Raw genomic sequence first — 25,190 nt, 5'->3', positions numbered from 1 at the left:
AGGAAGACTAGTCAATTTAATTGCTTTTGCACTTTAGAAAAAATTGCACTGATTTACATAAATTACCCCAAAATTACCCAAGCAAAGTTAACCTTGTTCATGGCATCCCAGCACTGCAGGCTTCAGAAGCTGAGAGTCAAATCAGGTGCCAGTACAATTCAAAACCCTCAAATTTGTAGATTATCAAAGTGAGTCCCACTACCACTACTGTCATTATGGTATTAAGGGATACCTGTGGGGGGATAAAAGGGAGGGAGGAGAAATCCCAAATGCAGCAAACTGCAGTATCCAGTTCTAGAGGGAGGGGAGGGTTTGTATCACCATCAGGTTACTTGAGGAAAGCAAGTGTTGCCAAAGATGGCTTTTCCACAAGACACTCTGAAAATCTGCAGTGAAGTGATTAAGATTGTTTGGGGGAAGAGTTTTACACTTTGGATTTTGATTTATTCAAAGCTTTGCTTGTGCATTAAGTAGTCCCAAACACTCTGAAGTTGTGCTGTATGTAAATAACCTAAATAATTTCTTTTGACTCTGTACAACTCCTACCATAATTAAGTTACTGTTATTCAAAAAATAAGTGTTGAAACCATCACAAATGTATTGGTTTTCCAAGCTTTACTACAGCTATCTTTAAAAATACACAACAGAAAGAACTCCAGTTACACTGCATGAACATGTTCAGTATTTGGTGTGTAAATGTCGTGCAGAGGAAAGTAACAGTGCCTTGTGCTCCTTCCCAGGGCAGGGGCAGGAAGCTGGCCAGGCATGCAGAGGCACTATTGCTTTCTAGAAGGCTGAAAATTCACTAACTCAGTCCCGTGTGGGCTGTGGCTGGGGGTGCAGTGGTACAGGAGCAGGAACAAGGGGTGATGGCCCAGTGCTCCTCAGTGACTCCATCCTCGGGGCCCCTGTCCCTCCCCAGGGCCCCCCAGCCCACAGCTCTGGGCAGGCTGTGGGGAAGGGAACTGAAAAAGGCAACACAGAACCAGGGTGACTTCAGGAGAAGTTTTACAGGAGAGCCTAAACTGAATTTTTAATACTAAAAAGGCGAACAACTGGCAGTTGTTTTGTATAAAGTAGAGTAACATAAGATATTTTATAATTATTGGGTGCAACTGTATTTTTCAGCATGTGCATGGCTGAGTGGTTAGTTAGCAATCTGTCATGCCTGGGCTTCTACAGGAAGGATAACTGCCACGTGTGTTTACAAACGTTCATGAGCACTCAATAAATTTCACTACAGCTTTGGTGACACCAACATGGAGAGGATTAAAGCAACTGTAACAAGTGTACAATAAGACAAATCTCTGTCCTGGGGGAGGGAATGTATATTTGTGCAAAATCCCAGTGAGTAAGTTACAGTAGTTATTACTGTACTGTGTGGCACTGCTCACATCTTCAATGCACCGGTACCAGCTGCCTCCCTGGGCAGGGCCCTCCTCAGCACAGTCTGAAATCCACACTCTGGATTTTATCTTTGACTTGCTTGCTCCTCTGCCTTGGTGCAGTCTGGTGGTGACTGGTCACTGTGAATGTCCTCAGTGTCTGTCTTTGCCTGCACCACCTCCTTCTGCTCCTCTGCTCTTTCCATCTCCAAAGATCCTTGCTCTTGGCCAGGGGAGAGATTTGGGGGTCTCTGGTCCAGCCTGTCCAGGTCATCACAGTGGCTGATGGAACTGGTCTCACTGAACCCATCAGAGCTTCTCAGAGACCTTTTGAAAGCTTTCTGACCTGTGAAGTGTTTGAAGCATTCAGTACCCATGGAGGCAGCAAATACAAACAGCGGTGTGCACAAGTTCAGTTTCCAAAGGAAGTACTGGAATTTTGTAACAGCAGAGAAGTTGGTTTTGTTTGCCTGCTACTTTGGACCCTGAACACAGACCCAGACAGGTCTGCAAAGCAAGAGCCCCTGTTACTGTATCCTGAGCTGAAGCCAGGCTGCCTGCTTACAAACTGAAATCATTCCAGGTTAAACAACTGAACTGAAAGTCATAGGCTGGAAGCCACCAGCCCAAAAAGTGAGTCAAAACCAGCCTGGCAAATCAGCATTAATTACTGATACAGCTATATGCAGAGAGGGCCATAGATTTAACATATCTTCACCTCAGAATGCCTTGGGCCACAAATGTTTGGTAGCAACAGAAATACAGCTGCTGAAGTACATAACTACATGTTATTATGCTTTTATTTCAAATAAAACTTTTGGCTTGTTTACCTGTTCATTTTTAAAGCTCAATTACCTCATAATATTCCACAGGAAGATTCTAGACTTCCTGGGCAGTTGTCAGTTAATTGCACAACTTCCTGTAGTCCCAGGAAGAATATGTGGAGAGATAACAGCTTGGGGCAATGTTCTGTGCCATGGGTACATTAAGGTTTTTAAGGTAGTAGAAGATGAGCTCTAGTTCCAGATGTTACAAAAGATGGAAAATCATGTGGGTCTTCCTGTGTCAAGGAAGTTTTAGAAATTAAACTCAGACACAGAAACTTACCAGGAAGTCTTTGTTTTGCAAGGCTGGAGGTGGGAGTTGGTGGTGGAGTGGTGCCTGTTCCTTGGGCCTTTGATACATACATGGATTCTGTGGATTCTAGAGAGCCTGTGCAAGAGAGCAGGAGATTCTTACTGGGTGTTAGAGGAATAGTGCAAAGCATGTTCTTGTACATCCTGAGGTAGATGATGTCCCTCATGACCAAACAGCACAGGAGCTGTGCTGCAGGCTCAGCACAGAACTGAGCAGCCCCAGTGCCAGCATGGCACAGCTGCAGGTGCCCCAAGCCCTACCTGCTGTCAGATTGAATGTCCTTCCCTTGGGTGAGGCTTGGAAGGGAGAGAACCAGTTGAGCACAGAGCCCACCACTGGGATCTGTCGCAGCAGCCCCTGCAAAGCACAACCCAAGATGGTGAAAGAGCCCAGGGATGAGTTACCTCAGGGTACCACAGGGCTGTGTGGGGCCTCACCTCTTCCAGCAGCCGTTCTTCATTTGCTTTTTGAAGCTGAAGCTGTGCTTCCTGGATCCCTTTTCTAACAACTTCAGTCATGTTTTCCAAGAGCTAATGAAACCCAGAAATAAGGATATGTATTATTTGGATTTGAAACTGTCTTTTTAGTTCAGATTCTCAGGATGGAGACAGGGTAGCCAGATATTTTTCTAATTTAAGACAGTATGTGACAATCTCTATTTCATTATGACTATAAATTAAAGAATGTACATGCTGACTGCAGGATTTTTTAACACATAAACCCAGAGGAAATAATGTAATTTTAAACAGGAATGGTACTTTTTTTTTTTTCCACTTAGAAATGAGTCTATGACCCAAATTCTCTGAAAACCTGCTTAGCATATAAATGTTCCTCAGATGAATGTCAGGGAAGAATGTTTATGTTTATAGAGTACCTTTTGGTTCCTAGAAACACCCAGGACTTAAATCAGCCTCACAGTAAGAAGCTATGTGTCAGCCTATAGGGTAATGTTGTTTTCTGATCTCATAAAGAGCTGCCACTGGCCAGCAGCAGCAGGGTTTTATACTGCAAAGGGCAGGCAGCTAACTGGGACAGCTGCAGGAACAAGGAATGAACAAACCCAAGAAACTCCATCTTAGTTTGTGTGAGACAAATGCCAATTTCCATATATTGATATTGGCTTTAACATTGCACAAGGACAGGCACTTCCTCCAAAATGCCAAAAATTTGTGTTCCTGTCAGCTAATAAAAGGACAAAGAAGAAGCTGCTCCTTTTCCCTCAGCCAGGAGCTGAGCCCCATGGCAGCTCAGGACCCCTGGCAGTCCCTGCCTGCAGCAGGGAGGGGAGTGGGGTGGAATTCCAAGTACCAGGAGGAACCTCTGTGTTTCTGGCCCAGTCATCCTCAGCTTTGGTCCTGCCTTTCAGTGCCTTTGCTGCATGTCTCAGGGCAGCTGGATTGATGTGGGCTTCTTGTAAAATCCTCCTCCTTGTACCAACCCTCCTCATCTGAGTGAGGCAAGGGCATTCACAAATGGGTTCTGCTTCCCAGCTTTGGAACACATGGTGAAGATCCACAGATTTACTGCAGCTGGTCCCAAGCACTGCACCCTTCTGACTCTGCCACTACTCTGTTCCTCCCTGGAACCTTCAGAATACAAGAGGCCCCTTCAGTTCCAACCTCTTCACTACAAGAGTTAAAAACCTGAAGGTGCTCTACAGACAGAACTTTCCTCGTGTCACCCTCCAAGCAGCACAAGGAGTCAAGAGTGGGCAGGAAGTCACTGCTAGAAAAAAATTCATTGCCATAATCAACATATTCCCATGAGCAGAAATAGGCAAAGGATTTCTGAAGTTCTATTTATTTTTGAGGTGAGAAGATTAAATGCCCAACACTAGCAGAATGAAGAGACAGATTAATGCAGCTCACTTAGGAATTCTATTGTAGAGAACATTTGGAGAACTCCATTCAGGTAAATGCTTTGACAAATAGAAGTTGCATCATCAGCTTTATTACTTCAATAGGTAACTTGTAATTTCTGGGTTTAAGACACCAATTTAAAGTTTTTGACATATTTTAGAGCATAGTCTCATTTTAAAGCTGGTATATAAAGAATCTCAATCCCACCACATCCAGCAGTGAAGAGAAGCACCAGCTCACAACCAACTTACACCTTCACTTTTGTTTTTTGACAGCTTAAAATCTGAATGATAAAATGAGGCTACTTGAGTACTACTGAATGAAGGTTTTCATTAGAACTACTGCACACAGGACCATGAACACAAATCCAGACATCCTCACAATATCATATTTCATAACTCTCTGTATGCAGACACAGATTATTCCTTCCACAGTCATTAAAACTCTTGTGGGCAAGCACAACTTTTACTTTCACAATGAACAAAACCATGTCCTGAAGCCAATATGAAAAGGGAGGAAAAAAGGTGTTTCAAAATTTTTTGAGTTATTAATACATACTCTTGAATTTTCTTCAATTTCTCTGCCTGTTGCTGCAATAGTTTCCACCAGCTCTGACACATCCAGATCCTCTGTGACCATGCCAATGTAAACACAATTCTTCTGCCCTCCGAATTCCGGACCTGGGGGCACAGGGAGAGTCAGGCTTTGTGCTGAACACATCTGCAATCCTGCAAGGGCTGCAGCACTGTGCTGGTAAATCTGGAAATGCCAGTACACACCCCCCTCCAGTACCTAAGGGCAGCATCTGTGTGGGTATAAATTATGCAGACCAATAAAGTTCAGCCCTGGGGGTTTTCAAAGACAGAAAACATCACCTGAGCAAGAAAAAACAGTGGATATTTTATACAGTCAAGGAGTTGTGTTGTAAATACCAGTGCTGAATATGCTTTAAGATCCTTAACTTTCAGCCATTTACAGATTACTTGGTTCCACAACCATAGGGCATTTAATTTTTGACAGCTGATTAGAAAAAGATCAGAGTTCTGAAGAAGCAAATTAATACTTTCAGCTGTCATGTGGCACTGTGTAAATGTGAAAGTGTTGCTAATTATCACAAAAGTCATCTAAACTTATAATTGAGCCACAGAGAGCAGTGAAGCCATCAGTGCCAGTCTGGAATGAGATCTGCTTTCCACAGATCAGCAGCACTTGAGAAGGCTCCATCTCCACCCAGGAATGCTGCAGCTTTTGTTCTTTCTGGCAAGGAACCCTTCTTGGTCTAGCTCCCCACACATCAGTTTTCACAAGGATTTCTGAGAACAGCTCACCTGGTGAGCACTCCTGAACTGAAACAGGGGGGAGGAGGGAACAGTTATAGGTGTTCCTTCTGCAATAATCACACGGGCAGCAGCTCATTCTGCATTATAACAACCTATCAAATCATTCTAGCACAGCTAGGAGAACAACTACGAGCTTGAAAAGAAATTCTTTAAATGGTGCAGTTACCCAAAGAAAAGGTGAGATCTGACTCCAGCTCATTTAACTTTTTCAGAAGTTCTGTATTGATTTTTTCTAGTTCTTTTTCTTGTTTGTCATCATTCTTCTCATCACTGTGATAGTTGTACCTTCAAACCAAGCCAAGAGAGAGCAATTTCACTTTACAGTACATAGAGACGGACCTACACATTTAGCACATTTCTACAAACTCCTGTACTTTACAAACAAAACCCTCAGAACATTACAGCTCCTACCAGCAAGTTTAGTGGCATTTGCCATCAGGGACTGGGGGGTGGGCTGAGCTTGCTGCTGCAAACTCAACACAAGATATTTCTGGTTGCTATATTGATTACACCTGAACTGTGTGGACTATACAGAATCCTTCCCAGAGGGCTGCATCAAATGATCAGAACAGACACCTGGAGGGTTTTTTAAGTCTATTCAGCATATCAGAGAGTGCCATTATAGATAAAAATAGAAGTTATGCTTTGCTAAAGACAGTAGAATGCACTTGCTCATTACATATCCCACACACACTGCTTCCAGTGTTACAACTGGTGCCCAAAGCAGCTCTTCTTTAAGAAATAATCAAAGACAATTACTTTATAAAGGCAATTTCCTAAAAAGCACTCAAAAGGTTCAGCTGGGTGCAAAGCCAGATAACAATCAGTAAACAAAACATCCAAATGACCACTGAAGAGACCACATGGTCCTGTCTGCTCAAGGAGAGAGTTTGCAAACACAGCATGAAGAAAATAATTTACCTCACAACACCTAACCCTGGCCAGCCAAGATCTTCAATATACAACAGGCTAACTGTTCTTCTCACTTCTTGCTCAAACTCCTCTCTCAGCTGCAGAGTGCTTGTCAACACTGGAATCTTCATTTTTAAGCAGTCTACCAAGTGATCAATGTCTTGTATTTCAGTTCCTAAAACTGCAGAGCAAAGTGTTAGTGTGTGGTAAGTGTGAGGGATGTGACACAGATGTCTGAATGAAGGATTTGTAAAGGAGCTGCTCTGCAAGTTAATCACAAATATAATTTATCTATGAACTGAGACATCAAAATGAAAGTATGGATTTCATAAAAACTAATAAAAAGGATTTTTTCATGTTACAAATTAATAAGGATATGTTACAATACCCTTTTACATTACATCAGTAGCTAGCATTAAAAAAAACCCTCAAACATCCTCTTCCTGTAGCCCAGCTGGACACAAATTAGCTTCCATGGTGGTTAAAACAAAACATCACAGCATCACTAAGTAATTTTACTCTAAAATCTGCTGTTCTGTGTACACCAGGACCTTCTCTCATGAGTGTCAGCTGTTCTACAGCCTAAGCCCCTCACCCCACACAAGCCAACAGGAGATACTGTGCACCCCCTGAGCCCTGCACACTGCTCTGTGCTTCTGCTTTCCAAAACACAGATTTTTTTTTTTTGTATCCCCCCCCTCCATCAATAGTTATAGAAAACCCTGGAGGCTTAGTAAATAATTATTCCAGCTAAGTAGCTGTGTTTTGAACACAAGCACCATTGCAGTGTTGAAACACCTGTGTGGAAGGGTCAGGCATCTGGTGTTAGGCAGCTGAGAGAAGGAATTTAACTGCTTTTCCTAATTAGTTAAAAAAGTAACCAGGAAGTGTTTCTCTGCAGAGATAGTGAGGCAACATGACCCACAACAGCTGGGCTCCCATTCATGCACCCAGTGCTGAGGTGCAGCAAAATGATAAAGCTGAGGTGGTTTTGTTTGTTTATATGAAAATCCTCCCCACAAGAGAATATCCTGAGGAGCTTTTTGAGCACACCTGCTTTTACCCCAGGAGATTGTTGTAGCACTCACAGCACAGGGCAGCATTTACAGGGGGCTGGCTGGAGTGAACATTACCTGCAGAAGTCATGAGCGGGCTGAAGCGCACGCAGGTGCCCTCATCCTCCAGTTCCACCACATCCACCCCACTGGCAGGAACCAGCTGTGCCAGCTGCTCTCCCAGCTGCAGGGACAAGGCACAGTCAGGGAAATGGGCAGGGATGGCTCCTGCAGGCCCTGCCTCAGCTCAGGGAACAACACAGACACAGTTTTCCCTCAAATTCAGTTCTTGCACCAAAATACTTCACCCTGCGGTGAGATGACTGAGTTCAACAGACCCTTAAAATCATGGAAATTTGGGACAAGCTGCAAGTGTTACAAGTCAGAATTTTCCACAAAATTGTCACTGCCATTAGGTGTGCCATGATTACTGCACAAGGGATCCAAACCAGCCACGTGCTCAGCTCTGCCAGCACAGGCTTCTAGAATTAACTCAAGAGCTGGAAAAAGCAGCTGTCTGTTCAACAATACACTGACATACACAGACATAGAGAATTTGGCCGATTTAAAAGAATTCTGAAATTTACACATATTCACAAGATCAAGGGAACAACCAAGAGCTTAAGATTCAGGAAGGATTTCATTACTAATTATGTGTAAAATGATCAGAAATGTGAGAGCAACTTTGCTTCAGAGCAAATTAATCTTTTAAACAGCCACAAGTTTTGCAAAGGAAATCAGATCAAGAAAATCTTTCAAACTACTCTAACAAAGGGATAATAGCTCCTGATGACCCCCTGAACTACTCCCCTGTTACTCCCCTCCATTCTTACCCACTGATTGAAGGTGTCATAAATGTGCCCTTCGTTGCTTATTATGGGGTGCTGAATAGTTGAGGCCTGTGCAGCATGTGAGGTCTGATCTGAATCCAAAGACACAAGAATCACAGAAGTGGATTTTTATTTACTTAATTAAATAAAAGACAGCCTAAAATTTAGATAAAAGACAATTACTTTTCCCAGCTAATGTAACACATCTACACCATGTACTGGGCCTGGAGCAGATGAACATGGATGTTTTTGTAAAAATATGTTGAACACAATAAATACTGGAAGTAAAACAGAGTTGAATGCAATAGCTAAAAAAAAAAAACAAACAACAAAGCAGTAAAATACTTCTGAGTTTTGAAGTTAAAATGCCCCAATGGAAATACAACCAGTGTTTTCACAATGCAAAGTCCTGTCACAGGAGGCTGCACATATTTAATACCTGTGACAGCATTTCCAGAGCTGTTCCCAATGCATTCTGCTGCTTTTAAAATTGCAACAGGAACTGTAATCACTAAACCACAGCAATGCAGTGCTTGCCACAAGCCATGAAATGTTTGAAAGGAACAAAAAACCTGAACAAACCAAAATCTCTCCCCACCAGTACACTCATACTGAGCCTGCAGCTGGTAAGAGACTTCCATCATCTGCTCCCAAGATCAAAATCATATGCAAATCTTCTCACTCAAGAAGGCAGAAAATTACTTGTTATGAAAATTTAAAACACTGCAGTCTGTCTATAAAAAGAAGCTATCACGTGGATGATTTGTCACAGATTATGACCAGCATTCACAACCTTTTAAAAGCACGTTACATGAGAGAACTGCACTACATCGCATTTATCTCAAATTCATTTGGTGAATTTGTAGTTTAAAGTACTGTATAGAGAGGGGTGTTTTTTTGGTTGTTGTTTGGTTTTAAATAAATCACCTACCTCTATTTGAATATTCCTGGAAAAACTTGAAAACCACCACTGGTGAACTCAGTTCATCTTCAACCTTAAAAGAAAAAAAAATATTTTCCCCTGCTTTTTTAAAGATTTAACACCATGTACAATCCCTTGCACTGCTGAGCAAAGCTTGAGCTCTCTTGGAAATCACCCCAGAATCACTGGGAAACACCAAGAAAGTTCCAGCAGGAAAAGTAAGATTGTAATTGCTCCTGCTTTGGAGAGATGGACTGTGCTACTTCTGGAGACAGTCTGAGGCTATTTCATAATCCTAAAAATGCCAAGATTTATTTGAGAAGGAGGGTAAGTGATACAGTAACTTGAACTCCCAGGGCCATTAATACTCTACAGCTTAGTCAGTAAGCTGACTAAATTTTCTATCCATCAAATATCCACTAAAATTCAGGGGTGAGGGTCAGTAAAATAACCAAACCCTGTTGGACAGGACATCTCACAGAAACTGAATTTGGAATGAATACATTAGCTGTGATTTCTAAACCTTTTTCTAATGTAGAAACCTCAGCTGGGATAATTTTTGTGTACAATATCACAGGGTTCACAATATGATTTCAACAGCAGGGTAAGATGCAGCCAGAATAGATTAGACACACTTAGGGAAACTGGTTTCACAGATGTATTACTGAGCAAAGCCATGTTCTAAATGGAATTAAATCAAGCTTTGAACACAACTTCTGGATGCTCCTCTGCACTCCCATGGGTGCACCAGTACAGAGCAGTGGAACAAACACAATCCAGAGGTCACAGCCAAGGCAAGAGCATTCACTGAACACCAGGACCTAATTAGAAAGATCCCAAGCACCTTCAAAACGATGGTTATGAATAACATAATATTTTTAATAATTTATTCTAGTCAAAGTTATTCTTATAATAACAGGCAGAAACTAAGATACACAACCAAAGTATTAAAAACAAACTGTACCGAAGTTTTAATGAAATCCAGGTTTTTCAGGTTTTCCAGCAGTCTTTGACTCTACAAGACCAGAGCAGAAGGAGAACAAATGGAAGAGAGAAATGCAGTTTTAGAAGTTAAAAGTTATTCTGAAAAACATTAAACAGTTGCAATTTTTGTGCAAACCCCTCCAACATGTCAGACTCATCTAGTTTTCATTTGTCAATTTGGAATGCAACAGAAAAAGATTTTCTCGGTTTAGTTAAACACTGACTACAAAGTGTGGCCTTTAAGAAATAATATTTTGCATATAAGCACTGCATTTTATAACTAACACATTATATTGGACCTTAACTTTTACTAAAGTAAGGACTCCAAACACAGTGCACTTGTACCTCAAGAAATGTCCTTTTTACTAAAAGTAATTTACCAGTATTTTACTAAAAGTAATTTACCAGTATTTAAATCAACACAATGCTGAGTAGGAAAATAAAGTCTCTCTGAAGAGCTTTCAAGCAAAAATAGTTAAGAGAAGTGACAAAAAAAGGAACTTATTATGTTACTTCACTGTCTAGGAAGAACAAAGACTTTTTTTTCTCACTTATAAAAATATACATATAATCTAATAGTAAAAGCACAAACCCTGCCTCAAACATTTTCCTGTGCTTTCATCATGGGTGAAACCCAATGTTATACTATCAACAACTGCAGTATTTTAGTTGAGTCTTCTACAACACATCACAATAACCAGGAAGATCTGTCAAGAGCTGTCACAAATCCCTGCTGGGCTGTTGCTCACCAGTTGTGAGGCATGTTTTATCCTCTCCACAATGCCATCATGGCCCAGGTACTGCAGGGACAGCCACAGGGGCAGGGCACGGAGCTTCTCCACGGGCTGGCTCGACGTCAGCCCCGCTGCCAAGGACTGAGGAGGAAAACAAACAAAGCACTGTCAGCCTCTCCTCAATGCTGCCACTTTGCCAGCTTTGGAAATGATCATTTAGATGCCTATGAAGAACATGGCAGCACATTGCTCAGAATCAGAATGCCAGGATCTGGAGGATGGTGAGTGAGAATCTGAACGTACCAAGGATGGATCCTCGTGTCTGTAGAGGGTCACTGCAGGCACTGCAGGGAGCCCCAGCCAGGAGCCCAGAGTCAGAGTCATGCTGTCACATTTTGTAGCAGCCTGAAATTTATTACAATAAGCACAATATAAGCCATATATAACCTTACACAAGCACATTTTAAAGTTTCTAGATATAGTGAAACGTACCAGTACAGAAGAGGAGACATAACCCAAAGCCAAAGTTGCCAGATTCACACTGGAAAAAAAAAGTGGGTTTAGCATATATTAAATATGTATTAAGAGACAGCATTTTAATCTCAGTTTAAATATTTCATATTGATGTGAAAAGGGAGGTAATTTTTGTTCATATATATTTCATTAACAATGCAGGAGATGTTGCTACTTGGTATTCTGAGATTGAAAACTCAAAAGTAAAAACCTACTTCGTTCTAAAAATTTTCAGTCCAACATTTGGTGAAATCATCACCCAAGGTCATATTCATAATTTAGCATCAATTTGGTATCAGAAATAAATAGTATGCAAATACAGCTATTCTACAAAATACCAGGAGATACTGTCCTTATTTCAGCTTCAAAAAATATTACCTTAGAGCACTGGAGTCTTCATTGACATTGTCCAAGTTCCTGGAATTTATTTTCCCTTTGGTTTAATTCCCTCTCCCAGTTCTCCTGGCTCTTGCTGAAGCCTTCTTGACCTCCTTCATTGAAGTACCATTTCATTCTCAATAACTATTGTATAATGTCCTCCTTGACTTAGAAGGTCTTTTTAGGCCTCTCTGGCCTAGAAGGTCTTTTTATTAATATTTCAATCTCTTCAAAGCAAGGGCAGATAAGATTACCATCTGAATAAAAGTGATCACTAATCTGTGCTGAAATTACCTCTCCAATTAATTCCTCTTGAGTATGTAAATCGATTTCTATCTCACAATAACAAATTATAACCACATAAATTGCTTACTATGACCAACTCAAGTTGGCCCTATGGCTCTGTGTGAGCTGTTAAATTAGATGGTGTCTGTGAGTCAGACTTTGTAATGAACACAGTTGCAGAGCAGCAAGTGTGCAGTTCCATACCCTTCCACATGGAGCCACATCTTGTGCTGCTCACAGAGCTCCTTCAGCCGGCCCAGCTTGTCCGTGTGCCCAGCTCCTGGAGTCCCTGGTTGAACAGGGAGAAGGCAGTGACAGAGGATCAGCCTGCACTGAGGCTCTACCAAATCAGCCTCTTGGACTCATCTCAGATCACTTTCCAGGTCCCAAGCAAGTAACAGTCACCTCCCTCATTCATACTTAAAGCAAATTTTGTACATGTGTTTAATTAACTAGAAGAAAAATATATTTTTCAAGCTAAAGTTGATAGCACATCCATCAAAAAATTCTGAGGTGTTAATGTAAAATTGATTTTTAACAAAAGATCTGCACTCACTAAAGGAAGTTACAGTCATATTAATACATCAACTGGCATTTGCAGAACTGTAACAGCACAATCCAAATTTGAACTAGTTAAATAAAATCCCCTTTGGACAGATAATTATTGTGTGGTCATTAAGATATTTCCTGATATTTCTTGATATGCAACCACTGAGCTGTTTAGGAAAAATTTTATTTTTTAATTTTATATGTTTTTTGGTTTTTGATTGAATATGTATTCATGAAGTAGTATAGGGTTTTTTGTGATTGTTTGTCCACAGCACTTACCAGCATTGGCCACAAGCAACAAAGGCAGTTTTCCACACTCAACATCATCTTTAATCAGTCTGTCCAACAAAGCAACATCCTGGTATCAGTAAGAAAACAATGTTTGTCAAACACTGAATTATTTCTGCTGAACTGGGAAAATGCATTAAGATTGAAAATTAACAGCATTCTGAAGTTCTGAAAGGAAATTCTCAATGTCCTTGGTTTTGGCTTGCACTTTCTTCTTCTCAAAGCCGAAATAATCTGAATAAAGCATTTGTGAAAAATACAACACAAATACACCATGCAGCTTGTGAAAGTACTCCAACTACTCCTATTCTAGAAATCTTGCACTAAAAAGCACTTTACTTAAAAGACATTAAAATATTTTGCAAATGATAAGACCAAGATACAAACTGCTTTTAGAAAATTTCCATCTATGATTCACACAGCCTTAACACAGAAGACTTAGAAGTCAAAAAAGTAAATGTCTTAACAGCTTTTTCTAACAGCATACTTGATATTCATTTAATGAGGCTTAAAAAGCAATCAAAGCATAGAAAAAGCTCTTAGGGAAAACAAACTTACCATTTGGTGCTGAGATCCAAACATGGTGTTACAAGGCACACGGCACATGCAGGAAAGGGGCAACCCTAACTGCAACAGAAAAGATGGAATTTCAGCTGAGAAATAAATACTCTTTTCATGTGTTCACTAATACAGAGCGACACAAAAACCAGTCTGACAATAGAAACCTTAATATTACATTATAAAGTAAGTTTTCTGCTAAAGCTTATAACAAAATTAGTATGGAAAAAGCACAGGACAAATTATGTATGGGCTCAGGTCTATCTCACATGACCAACAGCTTATGTAAATCACAATGCAACCTAGAAACAATCACTCATTTTTTACAAAGTTAGCAGGCAGGATGCTTTCAGTGGAAATATTCAGAAAATTTCTCTTCCTCCCACTGTATCACTGCTGCAAAACACAGGCTGTAAATAAAAACTCAAAGTGTTTTTCCCAGACAAATGGTTTTATTTTAAATGTATGGTCTACTACAGCTGAGGATATGCCCAGTATGGACTCCGCTTCCTCTGCTGTTATTTCCACCCTGAGGAAAAATAAGTTGCCAAAATCCTCAAAGCTATGCAGGCAATATGAAGCCAGGAAGGTTCTAACTGCAGCTAAGCCCCCGTGACTGACTTTACCTGGTTGCAGAGAGCTTGGCCCAGGCCAGTTCTGGCAGCAGAACTGATGTATATGACAGGCTGCTTGGTGTAGAGCACGTTAAAGCCCTCCAGTGTGTAATCTTCATAGCGGGTGTGAATTACAAGCCGACAGATTTTCAGGAGACCTTCACGATCATCCTCATGATAATAGGCTGATCCATTTTCATACCTGCCAGAAAAGCCAAGTAAATATGAGCACAAAACCAACAGTCAGTTTAAGGACTAAAATAACACTGACCAACAAAAAAGCTTGATACAGGACAGAGAAGATAATAAAAAACCTTCTATTTTTCCAGGTTAAAGTAGATTAAAAGAAAGCCTTTATGAAACAGGCTGAGATTAACAATGAGAGAAGCCTAGTATATATTTTCATTTAGACTCAGAGCAAGCAAGAAAGAAACATCTGTGTTCCTTTAAGATTGCCTTTAGAGAGTTCAAAACCTTGCTTACTAAAAGTGAAGTGTGGGAGGAAACACACAAAAGGCTTCATTCTGGTTTTAATATAGATTTAAATTCTGGATTGCTAATTTTAAAGACAACGCAACATATATTCTTTAGGCTAGGTTAAGGTTGTGTTCAGCCCTTCCAAGGATTTCTAAGTTTGGTGGTTTCTTTAGTAGACATCCTCAGTCAAATCACATCTATTTTTAAACGCTATCACTACCTTGTGACACCAGTGATTCTCAGGGACTCACCTGAAAAGCCTGCAGAGCCAGAGAGTAGTGTCAGAAAGGATCCTGGTTGTGAGTTTTCTCAGTCTTTCTCTGTCCAGCACAGATATATAAGCAGCCAAACTATGTCCCAGTAGAGCCATGTGACCCTGCTCACCAACGTTCTGCAGTCTGCAAGCCAGAACAGAAGAGCTGCCAGTGAAACCCAGGACATGGGCATTACAGCAATATGGGCTTTATGGGTTTTTAATGCACACTGGCAGAATTGGTTGATTGCAATTTAAATATTTAGCAGAGAGAAGTGCAGTAGATCACAGCCACCCTCATGTATGACACACTAAGTTGCCAGTGCACACAGAGCACCTCACTTGGCCCAGCTGCTCACAGGAACAGCTCCTGCTTTTGAAACAGCCAACATGAGCTGGAACTAAGCACCTTACCTGCACTGGGACTGGAGAGTGCATTAATACCCTCCTCTCCTATGCACAGAAAACTCAGGACACTTACATTACTATTTTTAGAGGCACGGCTTTTCTTTATTAGGGGTTTTTTGTTTGGTGGTTGTTTTTTTTTTGGTTTTGGTTTTTTGGTTTTTTTTTTTTTTTAAACCTTGACCATATTTTTTGAATGTTACTTTTCAATAATCCTCTGTAGATCAGTTAGTACTATTTCCATTTTACTGAAAAATGAAAAAAAATTTCCTTTCATTTTAAAATCTACAGAGATACATGACCAAAATCTATTGGTATTCAAATCTTTAAGACTTAAAACAACTTTGAGGAAGTGGAAGAAATGAGGTGTCACATGAGAAACATTTCCCTTGTATAACTCCATTTAGCAATTAGTAATGCAAGCCTTGTAATCTTAAGAAAGCCAAGCTTCATGCATTATTCTGCTTCTCTATACAATGTAAGCTGCCTTTAAAAAGTTACCTGGTTGCACAATATTTTACACTTTAAAATACATAATATATATACTTATGCATATAAATATATATACTAAAATATATAGAGAAATTATATATACTGAAACACATATAGAACTTAGGTGGATAAGTTCTATAGTGATCAGAATATTAAAAAATCAGGTGTCTTCCACATCCAGTAACTGATATTGGCCTCACCTGTAGGACTGTGAAGTTTCCTCCTCCTCCTCTCCATGCATTAGGTTCTGAACTAACTGGAGTATGCTCACCATATCCTGGCCACTGGGAGGGGAAACAAAACCACATTAAAGAGACACAGACAGGAAAATTCAAGCATCTAAAAGAGGCCATCTGGGACACTCCACTTTTACTGAATGCTGAGTACAGCAACAGAAATGGTTCCCTGGTCTCAGGAAAACTGATCACAAAGATGAAGATGCTGAATCAATTCAAAAATCCTACTTGTTTATAGTAGGAGACTCAGAAAAACAAATCTACTGATACCTGAAAATTTGGTCTGAAAAGCCTGACTTGCCAACATTGAACTCTTATTGCTACACAGCCAAGTAAGGCAGTAGCTAAGGATCCACATTTCACTTCACCTGAACCAGCCTCAGCTCATAACTCAGCAATCTCTTAAACAATTCCCCACAAATCTCAGTTTCTGGCAGACACAAGCTGTGTCTGATTTCTCACATGACACGGTAAAACTGGAAAAGATCCACCTCAACTTTTCTAACTCCAACTCAAATTAACAGTGGTGTAAGAACTTACACTGATAGCTGAAATTGCTTTTGGTTCATAGAAAGATAACTCAGTGTCTCCACTCCAAACGAGGGTTAGTGCCTGCACAGCAGAGACTTAAATAGCTTTTGCAAAATTTTCTGAAGTGCTAGCCTGAGCTCCTGCAGGATCATCTCCCACAGAGGACACAACCAAGTTAAATCTTCATTTTCAAGTACAATGGTCTTACCTGCCTTATGGACAAGAGCTGTTTAATTTCTAAAGACAGCTGTGCTGAAAAGGTGGGAGGTTCCTGGGGTTTGGTTCTTTTTTCCTTTTGTTTTGGGTCTTTTGTTGGTTTTTGTTTTGTTTTTTTTTACTGTTTTCTACTTTATCAGTGTCAGATTTTTTTTTAATCTGGGTGCTTTAATTCAATAGAAGTTTATGTTTACTTTGAGTCTCAATCACAGCTGTAGGCACCACTACTTCATCAGATTCCAAGAGTTCAAAATTTCAGTCACTGTGGACAAGTAATCTTTTTTTCTCTTTTCTACATGAGAATAAAAATAGTTGGTATGATTATAGTATTACTTTTTTCCCCCTATGAGAGTATGGGAAAAAGTTTATTATGATGCCTGGAAAATGTTAACTTTTCCATTAATGCAAGTTGCTTGGAAGACTAACATGTGTAGTTTAAGACTTTGAAAAGAACATTATCTAAAAAATGCTGCTGCTTACCTGCCTTGGAGTGGTCCAGGAATATCCTTCCGTGCATATTTCTTTTCATTTTCCTCCTCCACTTTCCTAAGTTAAAGACACAGAATAAACTCTGTATTTAGCTTGTGTTTGATAAATTCAAATATGTAATTGACTTTGACTTGGAGAAATGCATACTGACATGTATCTATTTCACTGACAATAATTCAGAAATTAACCAGATGAGATTGACACAAAAGTTTCATTCAGACTGAATTAAAGAGTTTCCAAGTTGTTGGGGTTTCCAGCTCTTTATAAGAAAGCTTAGAGAAGAATCTCATATATACAGGAATCAAAAATTGCTGGCACTGCAATAATAAAAAAATAAATCCTAACTTTGAAAAACAGACTTGTTTTGGGTATCAGAGAACATGCATAAATATGTATACATTTACTTTAAAAATCCCAGCATTTGAGAAACAAAGATGATTTGTATAGGTGTAAGCTTCAGAATGACAATGTGACCTTAAACTATAGGAAAATGAGGGGTTTCTCTGCTTCATGCCAGTGACACAAATAACCCTCCCCTTAGCACAAACAGCCATTGTTTTTTATTGTACCTCTGATTGTCTTCCAGCATCTTCATTGCTTCGTTCAGATTCTTGCCCATTTCTGCTAGAGTAGGGTCCACCATCTGTTAGGAAAAAGAAAGCAACTTTCAAGAAAAGATCAAAACCCATTTGTTTTACTACTGTCTCTACAATATAATAAATCCTAGAAGGGGTTGAAACCTCAACATTTGGATCTAGAAAGACAAGAAAGTATCCTTTGAGACTGCCTAGGATGAGAAATAAATGGCATCGTTCCCTGCCATTTCCCCAGCAGACTTTTACAACGGTAGTTTTCAAAACAGACGAGAAAACACCCAACCTAAATACCCTTGTAAATCTATTTTTTCCTATTTCTTGTACCTATAAACCAGTTTTTAATCTTAACTAATTGGAGAAATTCCTTTCATGTAGACAGAAGAATGAAACTAACCTGCAGCAGGCAGCTAAGACAGGCTGGCATGCAGCAATTATCCTCCAGCTGCACAGAACAGGCCAAAAATCCTGATCTCACTGCTGAACTCAGGTAACCACACATATTGACAGATGGAAGAGTTTAAAAATCATGGAACTTATTTGCCCTGAACCAATGACAAGCTCAAAGTATTTCCCAAAGAACTGCTCTGGCTGAATGAAGTTTCTTCCATAAACCTTAACCCAAGAGGCCTGACAGAAGCCTGTGACACTGACACCAGACACCTGGACAGGAGCATTTATCCATTTAAGGATCTGATGCCATTTGAAGCTTCCAGAGAATGTGGAAGGTGTCATTTGGCAGAGCCTGATTTACCTATATTTGAAAAATAAATATACCCCAGTGTGAGGGGAGAAGGCAACACCACTGCTAAGCCCCAGCACAATAAATGGCAAAACCCCTTGAGATACTCAGGTGACCCCATTACAGAGTCCCTGCCTCCCATAACCCCCATAAATTCAGCACCAAGCCAGCACCCACGTACCAAAGACTCTGGTGGTTACCCCTGCAGGCTGCTGCCAAGGCTGGGGGAATGGGGGAAAGGACAGGGGTTATTTAAAGGAAAGAAATCCCACAGGCAGACACAGTCACTCAGGCAGATGCAGACACAAAAGCAAATTTAATCACAGAAGGTAGTGGGATTCATTTACATGAGGATTTTACACTATTTTCATCCGGAGGACTGATCAAGAAAGGAAAAAAAAATAAGTTGAGAGTTACCATATGTTCAATGAAAGACTATTTTTAACCAAATATTTTGAGATTTAACTCACATTACAGTAAGTGGTAGGTGGCTGAAAGAATCAGTAGCTGGGCATGGGTACAGTGATCAGACCAAGACTGACAATTCTCTATTCCATGGCTTTGGAAGTGGCCAGTAACAAATGTTTGGGGGAAGAACAAAAGAATAGAGCAAGTGCTGAGTAATATTCTACCATCAGAAATCCCAGCATTCAGCAATAAATAGGTTTTTACACTTCTACACTGATTTATACAACCACTGGGTATGAGGACCACAACCTAATTAAGCACTGAGTGACAAAGCAGTACAAATACAGAAAGTTCCAGACCTCATCACAGATTTCAAAACCCCAACACACACTGCAAGCATTCAATACTCAGAAGAAAACAGACATAACCAAAGGAAAAATATAAATTTGATATTTGGCAATATGTTCATACATTTTGAGTGGTTTCCAGAGTTGCACCATGTCAAAGAAAGTCTGGAAAGAAGTTCAGGGAAAAAAAAACAGTTTGGTTCCTGCAAGGCCTTAAAAGAGTAAATTATCACAATCTACTGATTGTGATTATCTCACATAATTTAATTCAGGCTGCCATAAAACATCATCGATGGCTGGAAGGCAGTTACTTGTTTCAACCTTCCTTAGCATCACATGCAAACATTCATATCTGTTGTAAATAAGGACTTGAGATGTAGAGACATTATAAAAAGGGCTCTGAGCTGCTTTTGTTTGCAGCTAACATAAAATTCACCAGCTGAAATGACATCAGATGTTTAAAACTGCACATCCCTACCTTGTGACTCATCCCCTCTCACTCACTAATTACACACATGAAACCCTGCTGCCAATAAGCTGCCAGAATAATGACATAAAATACACCTTTAAAACTCCTAAGTTACACTAAGCTCCAAAAAATGCTATGAAATCCACAAAGTCTTTGAATTCTGACATGGGCTGAATTAGAAAATTAATCTCTTCTGATTTTTCCAATTGCTAAGTGGATATGCAGCAGCTTATTTTCTCCTCTGAGTTCTGGAAGGAGATGAAGCTCACCTTTACCTGCTGAACTTTCTGAATGTTCCTCCTCTGCTCACATTAGTAAGGCCATGGAGCTGGGAAGCAGAAGACTTTCTGCTTCTTTTGAGCAGCAAGAAAAATAGGTGTGGCAAAGTTGCAGCAACAGACCATTAAATTAAGAAAGGCTTCTGAACACACTTGAATAACAAGAGCAGTAATAAACAGTATTTTTTCATGGTCTTGAACAGGTTTCAGAAATGACTGTGGGAGGAGTTCTTGAACACTCCCAGCACAGGTGGTGAGGGGTTAAAGGAGCTGCAGGAAGTTTCTGCACTCAGTCCTTCCCCTGGCTCACAGGGAGCCTTTGGCCAGGGCACTTACAGGACACACAAATCCTTCCAAGCTCTAACAGGCACCAGCCATGACTTTCTCCTTGCTGGGGTCCATTCACATCCAGCACCTCCTTTTTCTTCAGCCCCTGGCACCCCTCACTCAGCCTGCTTCAACTCTTATCACTCATGGCCTCCCAATGTGTTAATCCAACTCCCTCAGGTTGTCCTGCAACAGCTTTGATTTCAGCCACTTCCCCATTCTGTAACTAACCTGTGACTATTTTATTAAGTACTTTGAACTGTGAACTGTTTATGACTTTCCAGGCAGAATGTCACACCTTGGAGTCACTTGGCAACTGGGCAGAGAGGATAAGGGGCCATTCTCCAACTGTGATAAGACTGAAAATTAATTGCAAATTCAAAAGGAAGAATGCTGCTTCTACACCAATGTTTTCCAGTCTTGGTTTTGCATTTCTGTAGGCTGTATTCCTAATGAAATAAAGGGATGAATTTTAAACAGTTTACATAAACTAATGTTGTGAGAAGCAACTCACAGGTGTAGCTCATTCCCTGTTTCAGGGGAGCTCATTTTCCCACTACATTACTGGAACACCTCAAAAGATGGTTTTACCATAAAAAAACAAAACCTCTTCTCAATGGTAAATTAATCCCAAACAATGTCAGTATTCTTCAACCAAAAGAATATTGTTTTTATTCTCCACGGTAAGAAAAGTTTAAGATAACAAAAAAAAAGCAGATACTTCATGACTGTTTGGCTTGAATAAAAACGGCACTGTGTCATCACAAGGCTTCTGCTTACAGATGTTCACTCTTTTAATCTTGATTTATTCCCCTGACATGAGCCAGGACCTTAATGCAGCTCTGCTGCCTGAGTTTTCTGTAAACTTACCAGGATGTTGTGGTAAATAGCACAGTAACAAAAGGCAGGAGCCACAGGCTGAGCAAGAAACCAAAACAGTTTTTTTCATGTTTAGGGAAAATACTGCTGTAGAGATAGCAAGGAGTTACAAGGAAAGAATTTGCACTGTTTTACCACTGACAAAGTCACCTAACTTGAAATTTAAAATCCTTCAAAAGATTGGTGACTTCAATCAAAATCCAAATGGGAAAAAAAAAATAGAATAGTTCTGTTAGGGCAAACTTCTGAAATCTAACACAGGCTTCCAGAATTATTTAAACAAGTTCAGCCCAACAAGAGATTACTGAATTTCAGATAAAATCAGTCATAATTATATCACTTATGACACACAATACCTTAAAAAATAATGCAAAAAAAAAAAAGCTGCTGAAACAAAGTAATTTGCAAAATCAAACCAAGAGATGTTTGGTGTGCACACCTGTGAGTCAGATTGTGCAATGATTTTCACTGCAGTCCTACTGTAAAATGTTTTCTATTCTCAAGAAGTTTCTCATCTGCTAAAAAAATCTTTTTCCATTTGCAAGACCCTAAAGCCTGCAGTCACCCAACATCACTGCATCACAGCTCATTAGGTGACTGTACCAAAATGGTTATGAAAAAGACAAAGTTGCAACAAATATTAATACAAGTTTAAAAGTACTTACCACATCACTGGCACCCTGCAAAAATACACAGCAAGGAGAGAATCCATGGTTCAAATAAAAGTCTCAAATCTACTTTGATAATGCTTAAATAATGTCCATGAGATAAGGGGACAGACATTCTATGCAGGAAAATGTATGCCAGGCTGGAGGAATTTTAAATATATTTGGGGAGAAGAATTCTGACATGTCATGTCAAGACTTGATAAACTGCAAATTGTACAGATTTACCACAATTTTAACCAAAGATTATTCCAGGAGGGCACCTACTGCTAAATATCTAGAGGACCATAATTGTATTATGGCATTTTATTATACAGAGAACTACAGCTTTTATCACACATGTGGAAAAAAGCCGTGATAAACAAGAGAGGAAGTAAATAAAATGATAACTCTTGACACCTATCTATCTGAATATATGGAAAAATCAGACAGGCAAATTTTTGCAGGCCATTACAGACTATTCCTCACATCAAGAATAACTAAAACACGGACATCTTTTAGGTATTTCATTTTTGTAGTGTGTTTATTGCTTCTTATTATGAACTGATCAAGCAAAGAGCTTGGTCAGTACTACACTTGCCCTGTATTAATGCACCTCTTTAAATTACCCGGTATCACACCAGGGTTCTCTTTGAGTCCAGTTCATAGACAGCATACTCCGAACTATTCCAATGAAATTTTACTTAATTATTTTTTGAGAACAAGTAGGAGTCACTTCTGCCAGCAATAATAAAGAACCTAAGCTTTCAAACACTAATACTCTGTAACACTGTATTCTTCAGGAAGCTTGTAATACATCAAACGTTTTTTGCCACGTCAGAAAGATATTCCTGAATTTCCTGACCATTTCGCTGGAGCACATCCCATTCATGTTTCTCCGGACCACCCCAAGGATGGCACACAGCGAGCATGCAGCACACAGTAATGACGCAGGGAGGGGCGTGTGCACCCAAAGCCTCCAGCACACCAAGCGCTGGGCACTGCCGAGGCTCGGGGTCCCCACGGCCACCGAGGGCCGGGACAGCCCCGGGAGGGCAGGAGGAGCCCGGGCCGGGCAGGAGCCTCCGGGGCACCTGGGGCTCCCGGGCCGGGCCGGGCACGGCACAGCCAATATTTCAATATTTGCTCTGTGCTCGGCACGGGCAGCAGAGCAAACACGGGGCAGCGAACGCCTCCATGCCGATTCAAAAAAATGGGTAAAATAATAATGTATTTAGTAATGTTTCCTCTCCTACCCTGCTGAAGGCTGACACTGACAGGAAAAAAGCTCCATCCTTTTTTTTAAAGAAAGCAGAAAACCCCGCTCCTGAAGCATTTCCTGGTAGTTGTCCTGCCTAGGTCCGGATCCGGGACACGGATGCCGGTCACACCGGCGGCTGTGAGGGCCGAGGGGGACACGCCCGGGGGCTCCGCTGCTGCCCCAAAGCTCCGGCAGGCAAAGCCGCCTCAGCCCGGGGGCAGCGCCGCGCACCGAGACCCGGCCGCCGCCGGCCCGCGCCCCTCCCCGCGGCCCCGGCCCCACCGCACCCGCCGCGGCCACTGCTCGCGGCGCGGCACCGTCACTGTCCCCGTCACTGTCCCCATCCCCGGCCCGGCGGCGCTGCCCCGCAGACCTTCTCGAGCGAGCCGTCCATGGCCACGGGCCCGGCGCTGCCGCCCCGGCCGCTCCACGCTGGCAGCGCTGACGGGGCCGCGCGGGGCGGGCCGCGCTCGCGCGCTCACCTGGGCAACCGCCCGGCCCCCGCCGCACGCACCACCGCGCCGCAGGGGAGGGGGGATGCGCGGCGGGCACACTGCGCACGGCGCGGCGGGGCCGGGGCCGGCCCTTCTCTCCGCGCACCGCCTGAGGTCGTTCCCCCCCACGCCAGCTGGTGGAACAGTCCCGGAGAGAGCCAGGGTCAGTGACAGCTCTTAGCGCATGCGCAGGGAGGGCTGTCCGAGCGGCGATGGACGCCGGTTCTGGAGCCGAGCTGTAGTTCTCGGGTTCGAGTCCCGGCCGCGGCGGGTTGTGGCAGGCCGACCCCGGCAGGGCTCTGCCTGGCTCCAGCCTTCACGAACCTCTCGGTTGTCACACCAGTGTCGCCTACGGGTGCACCAAAGCCTTTCCTCCGTGTACGGATCCCGCGCCGGAGCGCTGCACAAGCGCGGCAGACAGCACGCACCTGCCCCGTCCGACAAGCAGCCCCCGGAGTCCCAAACCCTAGGCTTTTCCTGAGCTTTATTTCTGTTCTCCCAAGCTGGAGTTACTTTTCGGTACATATCCCTGGTCCTATTAGTGCCACTGCTGTTATTCAGTAGCACTGTTTGCAGCTGGCGTTGTTTGCGCAGGGATGTATTGGGATGAGGGCTGGAAAGGGCCGGCCCGGGCCGTGACACACCGTGTCCGCCGAGCGCCGGGCAGCGCGCTCTAACGCTTATTAAATTTTACTTAGATCTACCTATCTTAGATCTACTTAGGCATCTATCCATGCCTATTTTTAGTTGTTAATGGAAGAATTCATGATAGTTTCAAAGACACTAATCCAGGTCACAGAGCGAACTACCACCTCCTGCCTGGAGATGGTTCCCTCAGTCAAGCCTGAGCCCATTGCCAGGAGCAAAGGGAGCTCCCGGCGCTCCCGGACGCGCTCCTTTCCTTCCGTGGGCAAGGTCTTGCAGGGCACCTCACTACGTGGTGTCACTACTCAGTGTCCCCTCACTACGTGGTGTCACTGCTCGGTGTCACCTCACTACGTGGTATCAGTACTCAGTGTCACCTCACTACGTGGTGTCACTGCTCGGTGTCACCTCACTAGGTGGACTTCACATCCGCTTTGTGGCACTGGTTCTGTGCGTACAAAGCTGTGTAACGAGTCTCTTCAATAACCTCACACCATTTGCCTTTCTCCTCAAGTTGTCTCAGCAGCAGAGGGCAAAGCAGGGGAACCGGCGCGGGCTGCTGCTGCTCAGCAGGTGTGCATCAGGCCTGCTCAGACTGCAAAACAAGGGCAAAAACTGAAAAGAAAAAGCCATAGTCTGCTCACGTAAGCACGCAACAAGG

The 25,190-nt window shown here is 41.9% G+C and overlaps 1 protein-coding gene across 3 annotated transcripts; it reads right to left on the bottom strand.

The window, feature by feature from the left end:
• Positions 1-604: 604 nt before the first annotated feature.
• Positions 605-23,847, bottom strand: PDXDC1 (pyridoxal dependent decarboxylase domain containing 1). Of its 3 annotated transcripts, none has more exons than XM_058035188.1 (23): positions 23,764-23,847; positions 18,012-18,085; positions 17,434-17,499; positions 16,171-16,254; positions 15,072-15,218; positions 14,356-14,545; positions 13,730-13,798; positions 13,163-13,241; positions 12,539-12,623; positions 11,651-11,699; positions 11,462-11,563; positions 11,174-11,299; positions 10,405-10,455; positions 9,450-9,513; positions 8,522-8,610; positions 7,767-7,872; positions 6,643-6,814; positions 5,888-6,006; positions 4,940-5,061; positions 2,960-3,052; positions 2,783-2,879; positions 2,493-2,597; positions 605-1,731 (listed from the first exon to the last, which is right to left on the bottom strand). In XM_058035188.1, the coding sequence occupies exons 1-23, from the start codon at positions 23,782-23,784 to the stop codon at positions 1,472-1,474; spliced, it is 2,370 nt and encodes a 789-aa protein (XP_057891171.1). In that variant the 5' UTR covers positions 23,785-23,847; the 3' UTR covers positions 605-1,471. The 3 variants fall into 3 exon arrangements, with proteins under 3 accessions (XP_057891171.1, XP_057891169.1, XP_057891172.1); XM_058035186.1 differs by lacking the exon at positions 23,764-23,847 and adding an exon at positions 23,678-23,721; XM_058035189.1 differs by lacking the exon at positions 23,764-23,847 and adding an exon at positions 20,905-20,923.
• Between the last annotated feature and the right edge of the window lie 1,343 nt (positions 23,848-25,190).

Source organism: Melospiza georgiana, chromosome 16 (genome assembly GCF_028018845.1).
Source record: "Melospiza georgiana isolate bMelGeo1 chromosome 16, bMelGeo1.pri, whole genome shotgun sequence".
In the NCBI taxonomy this organism is placed as follows: Eukaryota; Metazoa; Chordata; class Aves; order Passeriformes; family Passerellidae; genus Melospiza; species Melospiza georgiana.
Note: the sequence above shows the minus strand (reverse complement) of the source record. Positions and strands in the feature narration are given on the sequence as shown.

Bases quoted from the DNA above. Each gene is read 5' to 3' on its own strand.
- PDXDC1 (XM_058035188.1), bottom strand. From the start codon at position 23,784: ATGGACGGCTCGCTCGAGAAG. The intron at 7,873-8,521 runs GTAAGAATGGAG...TTGTCCCTGCAG, and splicing joins ATGACACCTTCAATCAGTGG to CTGGGAGAGCAGCTGGCACA. The intron at 2,880-2,959 runs GTGAGGCCCCAC...TGTGCTTTGCAG, and splicing joins AAGAACGGCTGCTGGAAGAG to GGGCTGCTGCGACAGATCCC.